General features: G+C 33.1%; 1 protein-coding gene across 3 annotated transcripts in view; it reads left to right on the top strand.

Moving 5' to 3' along the window:
* The window catches only part of LOC101895914 (protein eva-1), a 184,316-nt gene that overhangs the window by 135,993 nt on the left and 24,697 nt on the right, over window positions 1–23,626 (top strand). For 2 of the 3 annotated variants that reach the window (XM_059122791.1, XM_059122790.1), the window contains exons 6-9: window positions 1,704–1,898; window positions 2,176–2,319; window positions 9,245–9,505; window positions 16,740–17,090. In XM_059122791.1, the coding sequence (XP_058978774.1) occupies window positions 1,704–1,898; window positions 2,176–2,319; window positions 9,245–9,505; window positions 16,740–17,090 (951 nt within the window). The remainder of the gene's footprint in view (window positions 1–1,703; window positions 1,899–2,175; window positions 2,320–9,244; window positions 9,506–16,739; window positions 17,091–23,626) is intronic. The other variant, XM_059122792.1, reaches the window with a different exon arrangement.

Genomic DNA, 23,626 nt, shown 5'->3' with positions numbered 1-23,626 from the left:
AAATATAATATTTTTGTTTAGTTAAACTGATTCGACGTCTTTATTGTACTTTTCTTAAGAATATGGATTGTTGAGGATATTCACAGACAAAAATTTAATTTTTATTAGAATAATTCATCTTTTCTTACCGAAATTGTATACAAAGATAGCTGACAATATATTTGAAGTAAGCAAAATACATTTAGTTATAATAGTTTCATTTATTTGGGCTTAAAAATAAAAAGTGCCGACTACTGGGACATGCCGAACTTAGGCACACTTACCCTATTTGATAATCGTTACGAATATCATAATTTCATCTCGGAATAGTATTAGGCATTTCCAGCTTTTTGATATGCCGACTTTGGTGAAAATCAATCTCTTTTAGTGTCAGTAAATATTCCAAAGCTGTCTATTACGTTTTAAAAATTACTCCGCTGTGTAATAGAGAGTGACATGAAGTGAAGCCAATGGGGGAATACTGCATGTTTAATTTAATATTTTCAATTCGGGAATTCAAATTTCATTCGCTTTAGTCAAAACTAAATTTTCGGGGATGTGACCCCCTTTTAAAAAATAAGGCTACATATGTATTTTTTCAACAGCCCGGTAAGGTTTTAAAAAATTAAAAAAACGGCGGTAATTTTTCTACTTCATATTGTCGAAAAGAGTAAAGGACTGCAACCTAGCAGTAACATGTCTTTGTAAAAATCATGGCTTTGTTTACGAAAATGATGTGGACCTAAATCACTTTAACTCATGATTGCACCACCTTGTGCAAACCTTTTGCTGTGTGGTGGTGTGGTGGCGCGTCAAACATAAGTAATATTCCCTTGGGCGACTTAAATTAATTCCATTTCCTTTTGAATTTCTAAATAAACAAAAACATACAAATTCAACAATATTACTTTAATTTTTTTCCTTTAGATTTAGCTTTGCTTCATTCATTTCAATTCAATACACACACTGAATTGACAATTTTCTATGTGTGGGAATTTTCCTGCGCTGGGACAAATTCTTTCAATTTGTGGTTAAATCAATTTATGAGCCAATATCTTCTCATAATGAAGTTACATATCTGCTTAGATAGAATAAACCGAAACTTTGTCTACCACAAACAAATTATCCCACGGTGGCCATTTTGTGTAATCAAATGTACCGATTCATTGCTGTTGTTCTCCAACTTGATTGCAATTAGATTTCGTTACGGAATCACAGCTCAGCGAGACCGAGGAGCTGATAACAATGAAATAGGCATTGTCACCACATTCAATTGGAACGAAGCAAGGAAAGCGGAAATGCTTCACGGAGCATTGCCACTTCACTGTAAAATTCAGTTGACAATTTTTATTTAATTGTTCAAATCCAAGCGAAAGTAAACGGAAATTGGAAAATCTTATTTCCAGATAAACATGTTAACGTTCACTGTCTTCGCTCAAGGACTCACCATGCTCAGTGTCCGTGGAAGCTAAGTGCCAGATGATGTCTCCAAATATTTCGCAAAAAAAAAACTCCGGCATCCGGCTGCTAGCACTGTGAACAGTGAGAAGGGCCATGACATAATCTGCAATGGCGATTAAATTAAACTTTATGACATTTGATACATTTTCCCATTAAGAGGGTGGTCCACGACGGGAATAGTGTGAAAGGGCCATTACAACAAATACCTTCTACGCAGCATTCTAGAGAAGCTAACCTAACGAATTTTTCTCTCCTTCTTGCAGACGAGTTTCGATCCAAAGTGGCATGTGAAAACGACAATATGCCACTTGTGTGTAATCCCTACTCCAGAATAGCCATCTATAGCGCCTCGTTTGGCTACATAGAGCGTGAAAGTGTACAATGTCCGCACAACAGCAGCAGCAGCAGCCCACAGTCGTCCCAGACGCAGACTACGCCGGATACGACTGGTAAACAGAGTGAGTATTAGCAATAGCTAGATGTGTTTGTTTGTGAGATTCAATTAGGGCTGCCATTTCGCCCTGTCAACCCGTAATTGCGTGTTTGTTAGTGTGTGCGTCTATTTGCATTTGCAAAATGTGAACAACGAGATGTCTTACTGCCTGCCAAGCAGAGAGTAATGTGCAATGCAATGTTCAAATACGTTATACACTTTAGATGATGAAACTTAATCATGTGGCTTGCTCCTTATTTTTTCTCTTTCTCTCTCACTTTCCTTATTACTTTTGCCCGCAGCTTGCCTGGTGTCTTATGCCACGGAGACGGTTATGCAAATTTGCCACGGACGACGTCGTTGTTCAGTGACAGCGGATGCTGGTACATTCGGAAGACCATGCAAAAATGATATACCGATGCATTTGAAAGTCGTTTACACTTGCAGTAAGTATTGTCTAATACACCGCCATATGACAGGGTAACAGTGGTATACAATTTGGATTTAACTAAATATTTAAGCATATTTGCAAATAAACGCATTTGTAGTTTTTAGAATCTAGGTTGAGCCAGGTTAGTATTTGGTATGCAATATTTTAAAATGGTTTGAACTGGGGGGCTATAGCCACAATGTATATATTTTTCTTCTTGAAAATTTCCATATTTAAAAATATGTTGCATTTTATAGTTATAAACAAAATTAAAAAGGCTATGCCCGATGAATGTCCGGGACAGGGTTAAAGCTCACATCGAATTTGGGAAAATCTTACAAATAAATCTTAAAAGAAAACACAAAAAATATATATTCGTTATACAAAGGCCTATACAAAATTTGAAAGACAATTTGGAAAGAAATGTCAAATGAAATGTCAAAAAAGCTGGCCCGGTCCGCGTTGCCGGCCCGTACTTTTAGTCTTTAAAGCATAATAAATCACAGATCTGACTTATGTAGGCGGCACAATTTTGATTATAAGTAATAAGTTGATTATGAGTAATGACTCCATGACTAAATATAAATTAATATTTACGGCAAAAATTATAATTACCGTCGGTTTTAGATATTTTGAATAGCCTGATCTTATTTTTCAGCTATGGGCTTTAAGCTTGAGTGTTAAATACCGATATGATAAAGAACATCTATAATAGCCCCATGTGAAAATTCAGCTCAATTTTTGGTATTGTAAAAAGCATTCAAATGAGCTATAATTTGAAATTTGTATTTCCAACGTTTAAAATCCCATAGTGCGTGGTATTTAGTTTTGTCCACCTCATACTTGAACGCAGAATGTTATCAGAATATCCAAAAAAAAAAAATAGAATAGCCCGTAAGATGGGCATTAATTTTTTGTCATTTAAATTATGCGGTGGAGATCCAATAAAGTTACTTTATAATTTCGTATTTTTTTCATGTTTCTGCCACAATTTCCGACTGAATGAGTCCCAGATTGACATTTCGGAGTTTATTTCATATAGACGTACATCCCAAATCTACGTGCCCAACCAATATTCTCTTGGGGGTTACAAATTCAATAGAATACCAAATTTTCTTTCCTTGGGGTATACTAATGTGGGGACTAAATTTAAATAAATGCATATGTGGATAATTATCTGTAAGATGATTTTCTACCCGAGGGTTTTTTACCCCAGGTAGCCTCAAGACTAAGATACGCCCTTTTCCGAAAAATAAAAATTTTATAAGAAGAGGTTTTCTTCCCCTTGTTCCGTTATCGGGGGTTATGACCCACATCATGACCTGCCAAAGCGATTAAAGATATATTGAATATTTAGGAAGAATTTCTATTTTACGTCCTTTATAGTCGGTATTTGACTGATTGCAGTCCCAATGTATTTTGCATTTTGTGTTCTCATTTGACAATTTATTGTCATATGAAAAAAGCAGGTCCACTTTTTGAAATTAATCCCATAAAGCTTTTTCGGTCATTTTTGTTTGTTTAAATGCGCTTGCATCTTCCAGTTGAAGCACGATGTAGGTCCTGGAGTAGAAAGCATTTAACATCGTATTGCGCCCTCATTTCATTTTTAATATTATTCATTCATAATTCAAATCAATAAAAAATGTACACTTAATATAGAAAAAAGAAAAAGAATCTTCAACTGGTTCACTGATTTTTTGCGGCAAATTTTTAAAGGTCCTTACGAAGTTTGTCTTTGGAATGTACTATTATTTTAAAATTCGATTCCATTGAAAAATTGTCGATTTTTCCCGATTTTAGAATTTTCATATAAAGCGACAACGGATAAAACTGTTATTTATAGATTTTATGTATTTATTGGGTAATAGGAATAAATACATAAAATCTATAAATAACAGTTTTATCCGTTGTGGCTTTATACTACCCAAAAAAAACCTACACATCATATTTGAATTCCAAAAAAAAAAAAAAAAAAAAAAACACTACAAATGTACATTCGAAAATAGTAGGTGAAAATGGAAAAAATGCAGTATAAAACATTACTATTGTACATATTAAAAGTCAAAATGAAAATGTTCAAATTTCACATTTTTACGCAATTTTATGGATTTTATTCTTTTTTGCCAAGCGGCAATTCCGAATTTGTCTGAATCGTTAAAATCAGACCGGCGGTCTTTATGTTATAAGAGTAGTAACTAACAAAACTTTCTTTTACATATAGAGAGAGATAGATTTAAAAGTAGGCGCGTTACTCAGCTCCTAAATAAGTACTTAGGGTTGGATGGAAAGCCAACAGCATCTCGTGTAATAATTCTGAAACCGATATCTTCATTTTTTGGCAAACATAAGGATTTTAGATGAATCGAAAGAGTTGGCGTAAAAGTAGTCGTGGTCAATATTTTGTTCGTCAAAAACCTAACTCGGGGTATGACGAATGTTTGTACAAAAAATTATTCAAATCGGTCCACCCGTTCCTCTCTACCATTGAAATATTAAAAAAAGTAAAAATGCAATCATTTTGGAATTAAGAAGGTAAACTTGTATGTCTTATGTTTACAATTTTTACAATTATGCCTGTGGCAAAATCACATTCTCAAAATGTATGTTCATTAATACATTGAGTTTAAGCAAATCAGAGATAAGAACATGGAGCTCAATTATTGCTTTATGAAATTGTGAATTAAAAATATATATATAAAGGAAAAATATTATAAAGTGAATGGTCCTAATTTCACATTTTCATTTAACAAGAATCCTGGTTTTCATGAAGTTAAATTTGCCATGGTCAATTACAGACCATAAATGCAATATTCAGTAAAAATGTCTTACTCTTACTCCAAGATGTATGAAAATGGTTTTGAAAAATCCACATGTTAGAACTTGAAAAATTTTACTGAACAATTTTTTCCATTAAAATGTTGTAAGTTCGGAGTATAAAAATGATCAAAAAGATTTCTCGTTTTAATCTCTTTTACTGAGCTTTGGGGAGATAGCCGAAAATTCAATAAAAACATAATTTGAACACAATATAGTGTAGTTTTTCATTCAAATAAACTGTAATTTGGAACTTGTGTTTCCAATGTTTAGAATACCATGCTACACGATATTTAGTTTTCAGAATAGTCAGAGATAATTACGCTTTTACAACCATTAACATAAGATGGGAATTATTTATTTTCTTTTTTTTTTTGTAATTTAAATTGTGCGTTGGAGACCCCATAAAGTTCATATTCTTCACCATAGCAACGACGATTAAACAAATGTTCGGTCCCGTGCTACTTTCTAATGTTCGTAATTTTTTTCATGTTTCTGCCACAATTTCCGAATAAATGAGACCCAGTTTGACATTTTGGAGTTTATTTCGTATAGACGTACATCCTAAATCTACGTTCCCGACCAACATTCTCTAAGAAGTTATAAATTCAATAGAATATAAAATTGTATTTTCTGACCACACATTGGTTGGGAAAGTGGACTTGGGGTACGCTAATGTGGAGACTATACTTAAATAAATGCCTATGTGTAAAATGGTTCTCTATCTCAGAGTAGCCTAAATACAATTTTTAAGCCTAAACAATTGATGAATGTGGTCGAGATTAAAATGAACTACTCCTAATTTTTTAAGTTTCATGAGAAGATGTTTTCTATCCCCTTTAGAAACAAATATGCCAAATAAGGGTCAAAAAAAATGAAACAAGTGGCCAAGATTCCGAAAATAGCTTAAATCCTATGATGGTTATACCAAAAAGTTATAATTTTTTGCAAAGATGGTTTCTTCTCAAATTACCAACATTTGTCGAAATAAGTATGAAAGATATGATTAAAATGTAAAATATATTTAATATCGGGTTGTGCCCTTATACGGGGGTTATGACACATAACATGACCTGCTAAAACGATTTAAGGTATCTTGAGAGTTTAGAAAGTATTTTTGGAAGGATATGAATCCTTTTCTTACCGAATGTCCATTCGATCAACATTCCACGTTTTGAAATGAGCCCCATAACGCTTTGTCGGCCATTTGTGTTTTTTTAAATGTGTTCGCATGATCATGAAAGATCACCATTTAACATCGTATTGCGCACTCATTTCATTTTAATGCCAAGATACAATTCCGGAATTGTATGAATTGTCAAAATCCGTCGAGCTGTTCTTGAGTTATATCATAACTTTCTTTTAAATGGTCTATATATAAAAAAAAAACAGTTTTGTCTGTTGTCGCTTTGTACTTCCCTTAAAAACTACACATCATATTAGAATTCAATAGAATTTAAAAAATCAAAATGGAAAACAATCATGAAATATATATCACTAGCTGGCCCGGTCCGCGTTGCCGGCCCCTACTTTTAGTCTATAATGCATATTTTTTTAAGCATTATAGAATTATGAAAGCGGCACAATTTTTATTATAAGTAAAATAACTCCATAGTAATTTCTAAATAGAAATAAACATTCATGGGAAAAATTATAATAGATAATAATCTACCGTCGGTTTTAGATATTTTGAATAGCCTGATCTTATTTTTCAGCCTAAGGCTATAATTGAGTGTTAAAAACCTGTATGATATAGAACTTCTATAATAGCCCCATGTGAAAACTCAGCTAAATTTTTGGTGTTGAATTTCCAATGTTAAGAATACCGTGCTGCGTGGTATTTAGTTTTGTCCACCTCATAATTGAGGGCGGAATGATTTCAAAATAGTCAAAGATAATTGCTTTTTTACACCCATTACCGTGGAATATTAATTAATTTATTTTTGTCATTTAAATTGTGAGTTGGAGAACCCATAAAGTCCATATTTTTCATCATAGTATAATTCAATAACGAACAAACAAATTAATATTCGTGATTTTTTAATGTTTCTGCCACAATTTGATATTTCGGAGTTTATGGCATGTAGATGTTAATCCCACATCTACGTTCCCAACCAATATTCTCTTTGGAGTTTCAAATTCAATAGTATATCAAATTTTCTTTTCTGACCAAACATTGGTTAGGAAAGCGGATTTGTGGGTACACTAATGTGAGAACTATATTCGAATAAATGCCTATGTGGACAATTATCTGAGGGACGATTCTCTACCCCAGAGTTGCCTAAATACAATTTTTTAGCCAAATCAATTGATGAATGTGGTCAAGACCAAGATGGACTCTACTCCGAAAATTGAAAATGTTATGAGAAAAGGTTTTTACACCGTTAGAAACAAAGATGCCAAATAAAGGCCTAAAGATGAAAAAAATGTCGAAGACCCCGAACATGGCTTAAATTATATGATGGTTATACCAAAACATAATCATATTTTGCGAGGATGGTTTCTTATCAAATTAAAATGAGTTAAGAAAAATGTGGTTAAAATGTAAACAATACTTGAAATAGGGTTGTACCCTTATCCGGGGGTCATATATCATGACCTGCAAAAGCGATTTAAGACATCTTGAAAGTTTAGGAAGAATTTCTTTCTTTTTTCCTAAATGTCCAATTCGCTCTACCATTTTGCACCCTTTATATTCGGTATTTCACTGACTGCAGTTCCAATGAATTGCATTTTGAGTTCTCATTGGGCGGATTATTGCCATATGAAAGATGTAGGTCCACGTAGGTCACTCATTTTATTTTAAATATTATTCATTCAGATTTCAAGGCAATAAAAAATGTTCACTTCAATATAGTATGTCAAATTGAAAAAATCACACCAAAAAGAAATTTTTTATTAATATTTTTATTGGATACCATTCCAAAATTGTATGAATTGTCAAGCCGTTCTTTAGTTATACCTTATGTAATTTTTCCCCGATTTGAGAATTTTTGCAATGAGATCTCTTTTTTCAAGATTTTTAGAAATTTTGACTTAAATTTGGTGTGACCGCGTTAAATTATTTCGATAACATCTATTTCGTTTCGCCACCACATAATTTGGTACTACACTTCAATGTAACCCGGCTTCTATTTCAGTTCTCAAGAAATCGAGTCAAAATAAATTGGTATTAATATTCGAATCAAAAAGAAAAAAAAAATATTATAAAAAACACTACAAATGTACATTCGAAAAATGTAAGTCAAAATGGAAAAAAAACATACAAAATAAAACATTACGATTGTACATTTCAGAAGTCAAAATGAAAATGTTAATATATCACATTTTTACGCGATGTTTTTGAATATTATCCTTTTCGGAAAAGAGACAATTCAGAATTTGTATGAATCGTTAAAATCAGATCAGCGGTTCTTGAGTTATAAGCGTAGTAACTAACACAACTTACATTTATATATATAGATTACAATTGTACATTTCAAAAGTCAAAATGAAAATTTTCAAACTTGACATTTTTTTTTATTTCAAGAGACAATTCCGAATTTGAATCGTTAAAATCCGACCAGCGGCTCTTGAGTTATAAGCGTAGTAACTAACACAACTTTCTTTTATGTATAGACATATTTGACAATTCCGATGATTTGATTCCGAGTAATGTTCAATATTGCTTAGAGTTGTAAATAGTATTTTCATACAACATTTCTTTGTGGGAAAACATTATTTACTTGCAAAAATTTGATAATCATTTCATTAAAGTTGAGCGAAAGAATTGTATATAAGATGTTCCATCCATGAGTTATATTTCTAATAACAAAAACAAAAAGAAAGTGTTCCCCTTATTTACTTCGACTTATGTTCATAATTTAATTAGGCCACTAGCGTTCTTCGCTGCAAACAATATTTAGCATTTAATAAAGAAAAATTAGTAAGGTGAAATAAGAATAAATTCAAAAACATCCCACTGTTCATCAGTGGGATGCTCAATAAACAAACCCCAGCATGAAATGTAAAGACTCGCCATAATTGCATTCAAATTACTATTTTATGAGCCACGGGGAAACAATTGTGGCAGATTGTTCCTTTTGCTTGGCAATATTTAATTTTATTTCATTTTCTATCAACAGTACCACGAAAAGTACTCAAGGATCGTTATGAAACTGCACCTGAACCCGACGAACCACAACAAAGTGAACTTGATTTGGACCAAGACGAGCTCTACGACGAGGATCAGTTCTATAAGGAGGGTGAAGCCATACCACCGGCGCCTAAGCTGCAGGGTGCAATACCAAATGCTGCATATCCGTTCGATTTTAATATGCGTTCAAGCGAGCCCACCACAACGTTGATGCCCTCAATTCTGTCACATAACGACAACACACTGGAAGGTATGTTAATAAATAATTCTGTGTATTCATATTTTAGTCGCAAAACCAATCATCATTGCTGCTTTATATTCAGGCACATGGAATGTGGCTGAGATGCAAACGGATTTAAATGAACAATATATGTATGTATGTGTACATGTATGTACATGTTGCGTAAACCAATTACATTGCATTGGGGTTATATTTCTTAAATATTTAGAAAAGAATTACGATAAATTCTTTCGCATAAATAAAAACTATGGAAAAAGTTCCACTCAACTAGACTTAACTTGTGCCAATAATGTTTTTTGCGGGCCGTAGAAATATAGGCCAATTTTAAGGGACATTCACAAGTACACGTGGTCGGCAACTTTATTCTAAACATTTAATTCTTCGAAAATGCTACATTTTTTAATTAAATCAAATTTTCAGTTGGTCTAACATAAACTTATAAAAAACTTAAAGTTCAGCCGGGCCAAATTGTAAATACCCTCCACCATTAGCTATAGAAAACATTTTTATATAAAAGTATCTGGATTCAAATATCTTCCATTGGCAGACAATTGCCTATACAATATCTATCCCCTATATAACTGTATCGAGTAAGTATTCGGTTTTTTTAACAATTTTAGCGGATTTTTTTAATGTTACAAGTTCCATATAAATGGTAGAGGGTATTAAAAGATCGGCTCGGCTTATCTTAGCTACTTTGTTATTTGCTTTTGTTTATAGTTGGCATGATTAATTTCACACAAATTCCCAATTTAAACGTAAATTTGTTACGGGCACCTTTCTTAATATGAATATTGGTGTAGGTTATCATATAGCCGCACGGCCGACCTATATGCTTTCCTAATTGGTTATTATTCATATCGTGTTTGGAAAAAAATCCCCTAGAATTTGCAATATTCCAGATGACTCTTCAATATTTTACATTAACATTACTTTAATAGCCCTTTGAATTGAAATTGTTTCATGTTGTGCTACACCTCCGACCTTATGTATTTAAAGGCCTTACACAATATTTTCCCACCAAGTTCACTTTTATTTGGTATTTCAAGTTTTAGGATTCTTATATTTTTAGTATAACTGGTTGGTATTTCGAGATTACGTTTATTGTAAAAAATAATTTATTTATAGCTATTATTTAAAATATTATTAATTTTATTAATATTAATTAATTATCGAAAATCCTTTTACTTTTAAGAAAAAAGGCATTTTCTTCGCACAGTATCAATTGTCATTTTATTTACATTTTAGATAAACTAAAAATTAAAAAAAAAAATGATTTACGACCGTTTGTGTTTCAGCCATACAAAATTATATTTAAAGGAATGTAGTATAAAGACGTGCACCACCTTATAACCCACTCACCACTCAGTGTGCAGTTTCCTTTCCAGTTTAAGAGTTTTGCGAATTAGTAATACATGCATCATCCATTCTGTGCATAACGTATGCCACCGACCAGCTCGGATTAAACCCTATGCTTTTCCATGTGGTAATGAATTAACCCCCAATAGCACTACAGCCACCCACACCACTCATCACCGCAATAGCGTATGCAGGCAGCTGGCAAGGCTTCCTATTTACATCTAGAGAACACTTTACGTTTAATTGAAAATGTATTGATTGAGAGTGATTAAAACATTTTCATTAATATTACACATCTTCCTGCATTGAGGTTAATGAGTCAGTGAGCATAAAGTTAACTCTCCACTTTGGCCCGCATCATTTGCAGGCCAGGACTGGGGTGGACTGGCTGCAAATGTATGCTATGGGCAGGACACCCGACCAGTAATCAGAGTTGAAAATAAAAAATACGTTAAACCGGAACACGGTACGAGGCATTATTACTTACGACTCATCGAACGATGAAAGTAATGGCCTTAACGGTAACAAAGGTGTTCCGTTGCAGAGCAATGAACGGGATACCTGGATTTTGAAGGAGAAAATCAATAACTTCCGAAACTGCGCCAAGGCAGGCCAGGCCGTTGAATTGGTAAAAGTCCATATTGGTATAAATAAATAAGAAGCAATACAATAAACAACTTGCCCCACAACCACTCCCTCACTCACATACACGCACACACAGAGGTTAACAAATATTACCATCATATGCCCTTCGCTATTAATTCCACAAGAACAGATTGAGCCTTTTGGAACGTGAATTTATTAGGGGGGAAAAGGTACCAGAGTGTAAATGATGGTAATTTGTTTTTAATGCGAAAGCAACGCAAACAAATTGAAATAAATAATTCAGAGGAAATATACATACAAAAATAACATAATCAAAAATCAGATGGAATGTAATAACATCTCATGTAAATTATTTTTATTCATAAACACTTATTGTTCTAAGAGAAATGAATATTGGAAGCCATACCAATGCTATACGACGATGCCGGTGCAAATACGATAAAAAGAACTATAACAATGATAAATTTTCTCCTTTTATTGAATACATTTGTTATGGCTACAATCTTAATAACATTACTGGAAGTTTGTATCGAATTTTGATTAAAAATATTCGACTATTCGAATTATTCAAAATACTCAGGAAGGAAATATTTTCGAATGATAAGGGGATTTGTTTTTGAAAATCAAATCAAAAAAATCTTTAAAAACAATTTGAATCCTGAGTGTTTATGAAAAACTGTTAGTTTCGGTGGTTCCCATTCCTAGAATCTTAGAAATGGATGCTATACCAAACAGTGGACCTATGTTGGCAAAAATTTGAGAAAAAAATTGTCCTCTGACAGCCAGAAATGTCTATTGCTCTTTGAAGCATTCAACAATTTCTTTCCTACCTAACCTACGGAAGGTAAAAATCAGATGGCCGAAACTGGTTTGGCAGCTTGACCACTTCTTTTATGTCTATTTTGACTGACTATATACTGAAGATAGAAATACCACGGGTATAGGTTACTACTTATATCAATCCGTATAAATTAGGTTTAAGTAGATAATAATGAGATGTCACAATCCGCTCGGAGTTATTAGACCACCACGCACTCCACGTTTTACTGGATGTATTCCTGCCCTTACTATGAAATCCTTACTAAGAACGTTTTCTCAGTAAGAATCAGCCTATATTATCAACTGGTTTAAAATGCTGCTGTGTTGTGGCCGTTTAAAAAATGTTTTGAAATTGCAGTCAATAATTTAAAACTGTTTTACTTAAATAGTTTTGTTTTTTATTTTTCAACCGTCTATCTGTATTTCTTTATATTGAAATCACGATAAAAGTCGCTATATTAAAGATAAAGCTTTGACATTGTGCGCGGTCAATGATGTTATAACTACAATGTTTGATATCGGAAATGGAACATATACATCCTGATTTTCGTTATTTTGAAAATTTCGGGTAGATTTACTCCTCTTTAAGATATATAAAACTAGCTGGCCCGGTCCGCGTTGCCGGCCCCTACTTTTAGTCTATAATGCATATTTTTTTAAGCATTATAGAATTATGAAAGCGGCACAATTTTTATTATAAGTAAAATAACTCCATAGTAATTTCTAAATAGAAATAAACATTCATGGGAAAAATTATAATAGATAATAATTTACCGTCGGTTTTAGATATTTTGAATAGCCTGATCTTATTTTTCAGCCTAAGGCTATAATTGAGTGTTAAAAACCTGTATGATATAGAACTTCTATAATAGCCCCATGTGAAAACTCAGCTAAATTTTTGGTATTGAATTTCCAATGTTAAGAATACCGTGCTGCGTGGTATTTAGTTTTGTCCACCTCATAATTGAGGGCGGAATGATTTCAAAATAGTCAAAGATAATTGCTTTTTTACACCCATTACCGTGGAATATTAATTAATTTATTTTTGTCATTTAAATTGTGAGTTGGAGAACCCATAAAGTCCATATTTTTCATCATAGTATAATTCAATAACGAACAAAAAAATTAATATTCGTGATTTTTTAATGTTTCTGCCACAATTTGATATTTCGGAGTTTATGGCATGTAGATGTTAATCCCACATCTACGTTCCTAACCAATATTCTCTTTGGAGTTTCAAATTCAATAGTATATCAAATTTTCTTTTCTGACCAAACATTGGTTAGGAAAGCGGATTTGTGGGTACACTAATGTGAGAACTATATTCGAATAAATGCCTATGTGGACAATTATCTGAGGGACGATTCTCTACCCCAGAGTTGCCTAAATACAATTTTTTAGCCAAATCAATTGATGAATGTGGTCAAGACCAAGATGGACTCTACTCCGAAAATTGAAAATGTTATGAGAAAAGGTTTTTACACCCTTAGAAACAAAGATGCCAAATAAAGGCCTAAAGATGAAAAAAATGTCGAAGACCCCGAACATGGCTTAAATTATATGATGGTTATACCAAAACATGATCATATTTTGCGAGGATGGTTTCTTATCAAATTAAAATGAGTTAAGAAAAATGTGGTTAAAATGTAAACAATACTTGAAATAGGGTTGTACCCTTATCCGGGGGTCATATATCATGACCTGCAAAATCTTGAAAGTTTAGGAAGAATTTCTTTCTTTTTTCCTAAATGTCCAATTCGCTCTACCATTTTGCACCCTTTATATTCGGTATTTCACTGACTGCAGTTCCAATGAATTGCATTTTGAGTTCTCATTGGGCGGATTATTGCCATATGAAAGATGTAGGTCCACGTAGGTCACTCATTTTATTTTAAATATTATTCATTCAGATTTCAAGGCAATAAAAAATGTTCACTTCAATATAGTATGTCAAATTGAAACAAATCACACCAAAAAGAAATTTTTTATTAATATTTTTATTGGATACCATTCCAAAATTGTATGAATTGTCAAGCCGTTCTTTAGTTATACCTTATGTAATTTTTCCCCGATTTGAGAATTTTTGCAATGAGATCTCTTTTTTCAAGATTTTTAGAAACTTTGACTTAAATTTGGTGTGACCGCGTTAAATTATTTCGATAACATCTATTTCGTTTCGCCACCACATAATTTGGTACTACACTTCAATGTAACCCGGCTTCTATTTCAGTTCTCAAGAAATCGAGTCAAAATAAATTGGTATTAATATTCGAATCAAAAAGAAAAAAAAATATTATAAAAAACACTACAAATGTACATTCGAAAAAAGTAAGTCAAAATGGAAAAAAAACATACAAAATAAAACATTACGATTGTACATTTCAGAAGTCAAAATGAAAATGTTAATATATCACATTTTTACGCGATTTTTTTGAATATTATCCTTTTCGGAAAAGAGACAATTCAGAATTTGTATGAATCGTTAAAATCAGATCAGCGGTTCTTGAGTTATAAGCGTAGTAACTAACACAACTTACATTTATATATATAGATAGGTATGCCCTCATATAAGGAAACTTCCGAAACAAGATCTTGGGGATTTCTAGAATAGTCATGTTTTCATATTATAGAGGACTTAAAAAGGTCGTCCCAGCCAAGCTTGAAGTCGTCGCACACACATATTATTCTTATATTTTTTTGGGAAGATTTGGAATTCTAGACCTATTACAGAAAGCGAGTAGTTCATAGTAGTTGTGGTTCTCGTAGGGGTTTCCAATATTTCAGTTTTATTCCAAACTTTCGTACATCTTCTTTAGTAAGTACTAGCTGACCCGGTCCGCGTTGCCGGCCGGTACTTTTAGTCTTTAATGCATATTTTTTAAAGCACAGATCTGACTTATGTAACCGGCACAATTTTTTTATAATTAATGATTCCGCAGTAATTTCTAAAAATTATAATAGATGTTCACCTACCGTCGGTTTTAGATATTTTGAATAACCTGATCTTATTTTTCGGCCATAGCTTTAATTTGAGTTTTAAAAAAAGTTTTATGATATAGAACATCAATAATAGCCCCGTATGAAACCCAGCTCAATTTTTGGTATTAGCAAAATTTTCCATTCAAATGAGCTGTAATTGGGAATTTGTATTTCCAACGTTTAGAATACCGTGCTTCGTGGTATTTGGTTTTGTCCATCTCATAATTGATGGCAGAATGATTTCAGAATAGTCAAATATAATTACTCTTTTAAATCCATTAACGTAAGATGGGAATTAATTTTTTGTAATTTAAATTGTGCTTTTGAAACCCCATAAAGTCTATATTTGTATACCCTCATCCACAATATGAAGGGTATATTAAGTTTGTCATTCCATTTGTGACATCTCGAAATATAGATTTTAGACCCCACAAAGTATATATATATATTCTTGATCAGCATAAAATTCTATGTCGATTTAGCGATGTCCGTCCGTCAGTGGAAATCAATTAAGCTCCCGAATGAAATGAAGTAGGTGGATAAAATTTTACTCAAATGTATATTATATCTATTTTTAACAGAAAGTTTAACAGATTTTTAGTTCTTTGAATGCTTTAAATGAACATTTAGTACCCGAGTAGTATGAATTTGAAATCTCTAATCTACACATCATTTCTACTTTGGTATACTCATATTTTGCAAATTTTCACTGCTTATAAAGATAAAGCTATTCATAGATATTAGCAATGGTATACAGGATGTACCACTCACAAAAGTGTGTGTGTGTGTGTCAGTACTCATTGGTAACATGAACGACCTTTGAATTCCTTTGATGATGTACTTTTACACATTTATTTTAAACGTGTGTATCTAACATTCAAACTAAATCAGCAACATACACATACAAACTACTAATTTTGCCACAAAACCCTGGAATCAATCATAGGTTTAATCAGTTGAATGAATCAATGAATGAATGAATATCTTCCAATATACATATATAATTTATCTATGATCGGTTATGTTTCCCAACATTCATTCGTTCACTCTTCACACTCTCCTATGCAAAAGAGCGTACGTTGCTTGTTACATCCGATGCCAAATAGCAAGAGCTTTATCTCATTCACATACTAATAAGTGGAAACAACATTTGTCAAGTGCATCTCTTACACACATACGAACATATGATTACAGCTGTGCACGCATTTGAATAAATATATTAACCATTGGTAATAATTAATGTTCGAAACCTATGTAGTTGAGGATGTACCGATGATTGGGCATTGGCATTTACTGTTTGTAGACGGATTTATTGACATGCTCGTTGAGTGGCAGTCACATTTGACCTCGACAGACGACCACCTTCTTGCGGCTGTGTAATTAATAGTCCTTGCCCAAGGACGTTGTCAATCAAATCGAATGCGTCAAAATCGAATGGTTAATGCCACCCAGTGATTGGTTTCAATGTTACTTTTCGCAGACGTCAACTCCAAGAATGATTACGGGGACTCATCGACAATAAATGAAAATGACTTATTTCGCAAACTGTCGAAATACTTCAACAAAAACAATTTAGATGCAGACGACGACGACGATGATGATGTCGATGAAGAAACGACCAGCACAATAGCAGTGCAAACGACATTACCAACCGATGATGGCAATGATGAGACGTCGCCATCGCCGAATTACATATACCGCAGACGCTGTCAAATGAAAGATGATTGGGGCCCAATCGGCTTAAATTGTACCGCAGATGATGTGGAAATTGAACGTGTTCCTGTCATTGGATTCATTGTGAATTGGATAAGAGCGTACATTCACATAAAACGTGAGTTTTTATAAAAAGGGACCTCGAATGTTGCTACAGTTCTTTAATCGAAGCTTAGTTTGGCAAACTTCACTATTCCATATCCTTAGGATCATCGCATTTGACATGTTTTCGCAATGTACAGTACAGTCTAAGGCACAAAAAATATATGTAGCTATTGCCATGGGCAATCATTATTGTTCAACAAAAGGTTTTGCATTTTAAATTTAAATATATCCTCCTCACACAACGAGCAAAACTACAAATCTGGCAGCTCCTAATACTATAATTACAAATTAAGTATTGATATTTTTATTGCATGCAAAGGTTCAGATAGTGATAAATTATTATAGAGGTTGTAATATATTTCACATAAAGATCTAAGGGGGTTGCTTAGTTCGTAGTTAGATCTCGCCAAGGAAAGATTTAACGGTATATAATTACGAGTTATTCTAGACGGAACATTAAACTTTATTTCACTAATTAAAAATTGTGAATCAATTTGACCACGCAAAAGTCGTATTAAAAATATTGCTCGAAGCATTAAACGCCTTCTTTCTAACGATGGAAGGTCTATAAGTTTTAATCGATTTTCATAGGGGGGGAGTGCTTCAGACGGATTCCAGGGCAGACCTTTGAGAGCGAATATAATGAATTGTTTTTGAACTGCTTCTATTGAATTAGAGTAACATTTATAAAATGGACCACAACACGCAACCATACTCTAATGTAGGTCTAACTAGACTAGTAAACAAGCGTTTAGTTACGTAAGGGTCTTCAAACTCTTTAGACCAGCGCTTAATGAAACCTAGAAGAGACTTTGCTTTATTAACGCTAGATTCAATGTGTAAGTTAAAACGAAGTTTATTGTCCAAAATAACACCAAGATCAATAAATGGGTCTACATTCTCCAATTTGTATGAACCTACGAAGTAATCAGATTGAATATGTCTAGATCTGAACAAGTAAGCAAAGGCTACAGTCGAGCGGGGCCGACCGTTGAATACCCTACAACACTATAATAAACGATACAGTTTATATAGGCGAGATACTCCAAAGAATTCCATTAGATATTGTGACAAATAATAAAAGAAAACCATCAGGTTTCGATCTCTAATTTTCGAATAATAGCAACTTTAACTAATTTGTTCATTTCCAATTTATTGGAAGATGTTGCACGTAAATGGTCTTCCTAGATCTGGAACCAATATTTCCCAAAGACCTATAATCTCTCAGAAATAGTAAATGATTAACATTTATAATTGGTTTTTGACTGAAACGCATCTATATGAGATATAGACATTTGAAGTCAGAAGTGCGTCTTTCCAGTATTTGCGAATTATCCAAAAAGTCACTGGAATGGACATTTTCGTATTTTGTCTACAAAAGTTGGCAAACTATTTCATCACACATTGAATATTTTTGGATGGCCATCCAAAACTGTTTGGCTTTTGCAATGTCCGGTAACACCCATTCAAATGTGCGTGAGGATCGGGCGATAATTACGGCCTGCTGACAATTTTGCAGTTTTGTTGGTCCATTTCAACCCCTAAATATATGGCGATCATCTCCAAAAAGAGTAGGCTCCTATTCTGACCCTCATCTTATCCCCATGCAAAATTTCGTAAGGATCGGGCCGTAAATGCGATCTGTATATGATATCCTGATATCCCAATTACTTAGTTTTGTTAGCTGTAGAAATATTACCAAATGTTTGATTCAAAATGAAAATATGCCAAAAATATGACAAAATTGAAAAAATATGAGAAAATTTTAAAAAATCAATATTTTCATCTTTAGAGAGATATTTTTATGCGATTTTTTTAGACGTTTTTTCTTTCCTGCCAAGAGGCCATTCTGAATTAAGGAGAACTGTCGAAATCAGTTCAGCCGTTCTCGACATATAAGAGATCTTTCAAGCATATCTTCTTTGATAAACATATATATCGCACATATTTTGCTATATATCCGATTTGTTGGATCTTAACATCAATGTAAAGATCAGAAGTAACCTTGTCATGGCTTTGTGATTTCGCCGGGATTTAAAATATTCGCGGTTTAATGAAAAATTTTGAATTTTTTCAACAAAAAAGATATGGTCTATTTTACCCGCTAAATATTATCCGATGACCACCCAAATTGGTAGGCTTCTTCCCCGCCCTAAACTCTAACTACATGCGAAATTCCGCGATTGGTCTATAATTGCAACCTGTATAGCTACTGCAAAATCCGACATTTTTTCAGTATTTGGTCCATTTCAACCCCTAAACATTTGGCGATCATCTCCAAAAGAAATAGGCTTCTATTCTGATCCTAACCCCACCTTCGTGCAAAATTTCGTAAGGATCGGGCCATAATTGCGACCTGTAGCGTGATTACAAATTAACATGGACAGACGGACAGACGGACAGACGGACGGACGGACATACATAGCTAGATCGACTCAGCTCGGCGAGCTAGGAAGATCCATATATACTTTCCTATATGGGAAATCAATATTTCGAGGTGTTGCATAAATTCTGGCCCAATCAAACTTATAATACCCCCAACACATAGTGTTGTAGGGTATAATAATGTTAATTTTTTGCATTTTTTAAGATTTAGTGACATGCCATTTATTCCACACCAATTTACAATGGAATGTAGATCATGTTGTAAATGTAATGAGCTATTGAGAGAATCGAGATTAATGAACAGCTTAACATCATCTGCAAACACTAGAATTTTGGAAAACCTTACAACTGACGGAAGATCATTGAGATAGAGAACGAATATTAATGGCCCTAAATGGCTTCCCTGGGGAATACCAGAATGGACTAGAATATTTTTTGAGATGGTATTTGTGAAAGACACCTTTTGAGTATGGTTTTCAAGGTATGATGAAATCCAGTCTAACAATAATGTAGGGAAACCCGTTAAATCAAGCTTGTGGAGTAATAAACTATGTACGACAGTGTCAAAAGCTTTACTAAAATCGGTATAAATTACATCAGTTTGAAATTTATTAGCAAAGCCATTATGAACATAGCATGTTAATTCCATAAGATTAGTCAAAGTTGACCTACCTCTGATGAAACCGTGTTGACACGGTGAAAAAATTGGAGCCACAAAGTGTGTTAGCCTACGCGAAACCAAAAATTCAAAAAGTTTAGGTATTGCGCTAAGCTTATTGCAACGACTACCAGTTTTATGGAGAGGTATTATATAACTAGATCTCCAAAAATAAGGAAAGTAGCCTAAAGATAAAGAGTAATTAAATAATTTCGTAAGTGGTATGTATGATTCAATTGCACATAATTTAAGAACGTTTGCCGGTACTCCGTCTGGACCTGGGGAGATCGAACTTTTTAAAGTTTTTAAACCATTTAAAAAATCTTCTTCCGTAAGCAAAATTTGGGGCAAAAAATTCAGTCTATTAATGTTAAAGCTGTAATTGCTAGTGGATGCAAATGTTGAATAGCTATTCTGAAAAAAATCTGCGAACATGTTTGCAATATCAGAATCATCGGTAGCCTCTGTGCTGCCGAATTTCATACAGCTAGGGAATTCATGAAATTTTCTTTTAGAATTCACGAAATTATAGAAGTTTTTTGGGTTGCGTTGAAAACTACACCTACTAAGTCTGTTTTTACACGGTAGATTGGTTCCGGAAGAAGCCGTGTAAAAAAGACATTGGTCTTATACAAAAATGGGTGATTTGTTCCTAATCTCTAAAACCTATTAAAATTAGTGAAAAACAAGAATTTTTAAGAACAAGAATTCATGAAATCACCGGTTGCTTAATTGCAATTTCATTTTTCTTTATAGTTCTTATTGTGGCTTCATTTCAAGCGAACGTTTTACCAAGAGCTGTTGAGCCTTCTCCATTTCGAAGGCGATCTAAAATTTTAATCTTGGTTTCCAAAGAAATTGCCTTCTCTTTTAGTTTTTTATCTGACATTTCCTTTTAGGGATACATAAAATATTTAACAAAATTAAAAAACATAAATAACTGAATAAATACAAAATATTTTTTGGCTCACATTTTATCTTAATGCGTTAACATTAAATTTAAATTTAAAAATGTAAGTACATAACATTTCAAATCGTGCTAAATGGAATAAAATCGTGTAAAAAAAATTAAAAATATTCAATTTTCAAACGTGTTATATCAAAACCGTGTACAAAAAGACCGTGTAAAAACAGACTTAGGTGTATTTCTAATTCTTTGTAGATATGCCGAATAACATTTTAAATTTTCAGTATTATACTTATTTCGAGATTTGGAGTAGTTAAGGATGAGTTAAATTTTTTAAATTTCTTAAAAAGTTTACTTTTGTTATTACGTAAACGTCTTAAATATTGAGTTAACCATGGCGAGCCTCCATTTGGCGCGTAATTTGAACTAGGGACTGTTAGTTTAAAGGCTTCATTTAAGATATTATAAAAATCGGAAATACAATAATCAATATCACCTTCGAGACGCCGGATTGTATTGGAAAGAGTAGTACGTAACAAATCAATGTTAATTTTGGAAAAGTTAAAGGATATTTTTTTATTGAGTGGTTTGGATGTTATTTGAGTTTTAAGATCAAGAGTTATATTGAGGGTTGGGTGATAATTATCCTCCGGTTCGACAAACGGTGCACATTTACATAATGGAAGGTTAACGGTTGTAGAGAATATTAAATCTTACTCAAAGGATTTTAAATTTGAAAAAAGTTCGGTTTCGAGAAAATTAATTTTAAGTTATCGATTAAATTTCAACTTAACGCATTAGAAAGTTTAATGAACAAGAAGTGATGTAAGTAATCAGACAACTATTTGAATTTCAATTAGTAGGTGCTATCGAAGAATCATGGTATTTGACCTCTGGATGGGATGACGGTGGTCCTGACTACTGTAGACTATTTGAGGACGAAGAAGACTTAGATTAAACAAATGAACATCTACTATGCAGATGCAAGAATCATACGCTGTTCGGTAAACGGGAGATAGAAACCCTAAGTTTCTTCTTAGACGTCATCCACAGGTTTACTAAAAGCAATCCCTCATCATCCACAGGTTTTCTAAAATCATGTCATGGCTAGCAAAGATCCCTTCCTTATTTCTCAGTTTACACTTTTACTATCATCGCTAATCCGTCCTAGGATGAGCACAATGGACTAATGCGTCGTCCAATAAAGCCTATAGATGTGATATGATTATAATATGTGAGAGTCATCTAAGTCCAATCTCAATTATGGGAAAACTAAAAGTACGACCTATTCGCCCTACCTCAATGTTATAATATATATAACCTCAAATTTCAAAGTTGCAATTAATTCAGTTCAGTTAAGGATGAGTTAAATTTTTTAAATTTCTTAAAAAGTTTACTTTTGTTATTACGTAAACGTCTTAAATATTGAGTAAACCATGGCGAGCCTCCATTTGGCGCGTAATTTGAACTAGGGACTGTTAGTTTAAAGGCTTCATTTAAGATATTATAAAAATCGGAAATACAATAATCAATATCACCTTCGAGACGCCGTATTGTATTGGAAAGAGTAGTACGTAAATTATCAGATGTTAGAAATGGAAATTAATTCATAATTTTCATTCCTCTTGGAGCATCAAACACCAAATTATAACAAATTTGTTGGGGAAATGCTTCCATAACCATAAAACTACATCAAATCCGAAGGTATGGGAATGTACCAAATAGTAAACCCCCAATTATCTGAATTCTGGTTAGAACCCTCAATCTTAATTTCAACAGAAAAATGTTCAAAATTAAATGACTTTTGAATTTGTTGCTGATTAATATGTCGTGACTTTAGTACCGTATCACTAAAAAATTACACACTATTCATTACTAATTATATTTCTTACCCTTACCTAAAATATTCATATATTTGTATACAGCATCCATATATATGTTTAGGCCAATTTCATATTTGTGGTACGAACACACACAAAAATCAGCAAAACAATTTCTTCCTGGATTTCACTTTTAGAGTAAACTATTATCTAGGATTCGACTTACATACAAATTTTCCAAACGGGATTGACTCGGGAGCACATTCTCATAAAACAAAATAGTGGAGAGTAAACGTCGAGCTAAAACGAGCAAATCTGCACCTATCTTTTGCCTCTTTTTAAATAGAGAGAAATATTTTATTAGTTTTAGCTTTAACATATCTCTTTTTTAAAAAACTTAAATTGGTTATCATAGAAATTCAATGAAAAAGATAAATGTATACAGCTTCATTCTTTTTCCAAATAATGAAATAATTGCTTAATTTGGTAAATTATATTTCTGTACTCCAATCAGCGTAGGGTATCCCGAACAAACAAGCCAACACTGTTCTATATAAAATATAGCAAACGCTTCCCATCGTTTTGTATTTTCTCGAAGTACGAAACGAAACAAAACCGATATTAGGATAACGGGACTTGTTTTTTATTTTGTACTGTTTGCGTGGATGAGTGGAAACAAAAACAAAACTGATATGTACTCTGCTGGATGATGTAACATTGGAAACGAAATAGTACAAAACTCATTGTGAATGGTTGCCCTGCATATTAACTCATTACAA

Source organism: Musca domestica, unplaced genomic scaffold (genome assembly GCF_030504385.1).
Source record: "Musca domestica strain aabys unplaced genomic scaffold, Musca_domestica.polishedcontigs.V.1.1 21, whole genome shotgun sequence".
In the NCBI taxonomy this organism is placed as follows: Eukaryota; Metazoa; Arthropoda; class Insecta; order Diptera; family Muscidae; genus Musca; species Musca domestica.
This window is presented reverse-complemented; position numbering and strand designations above follow the sequence as displayed.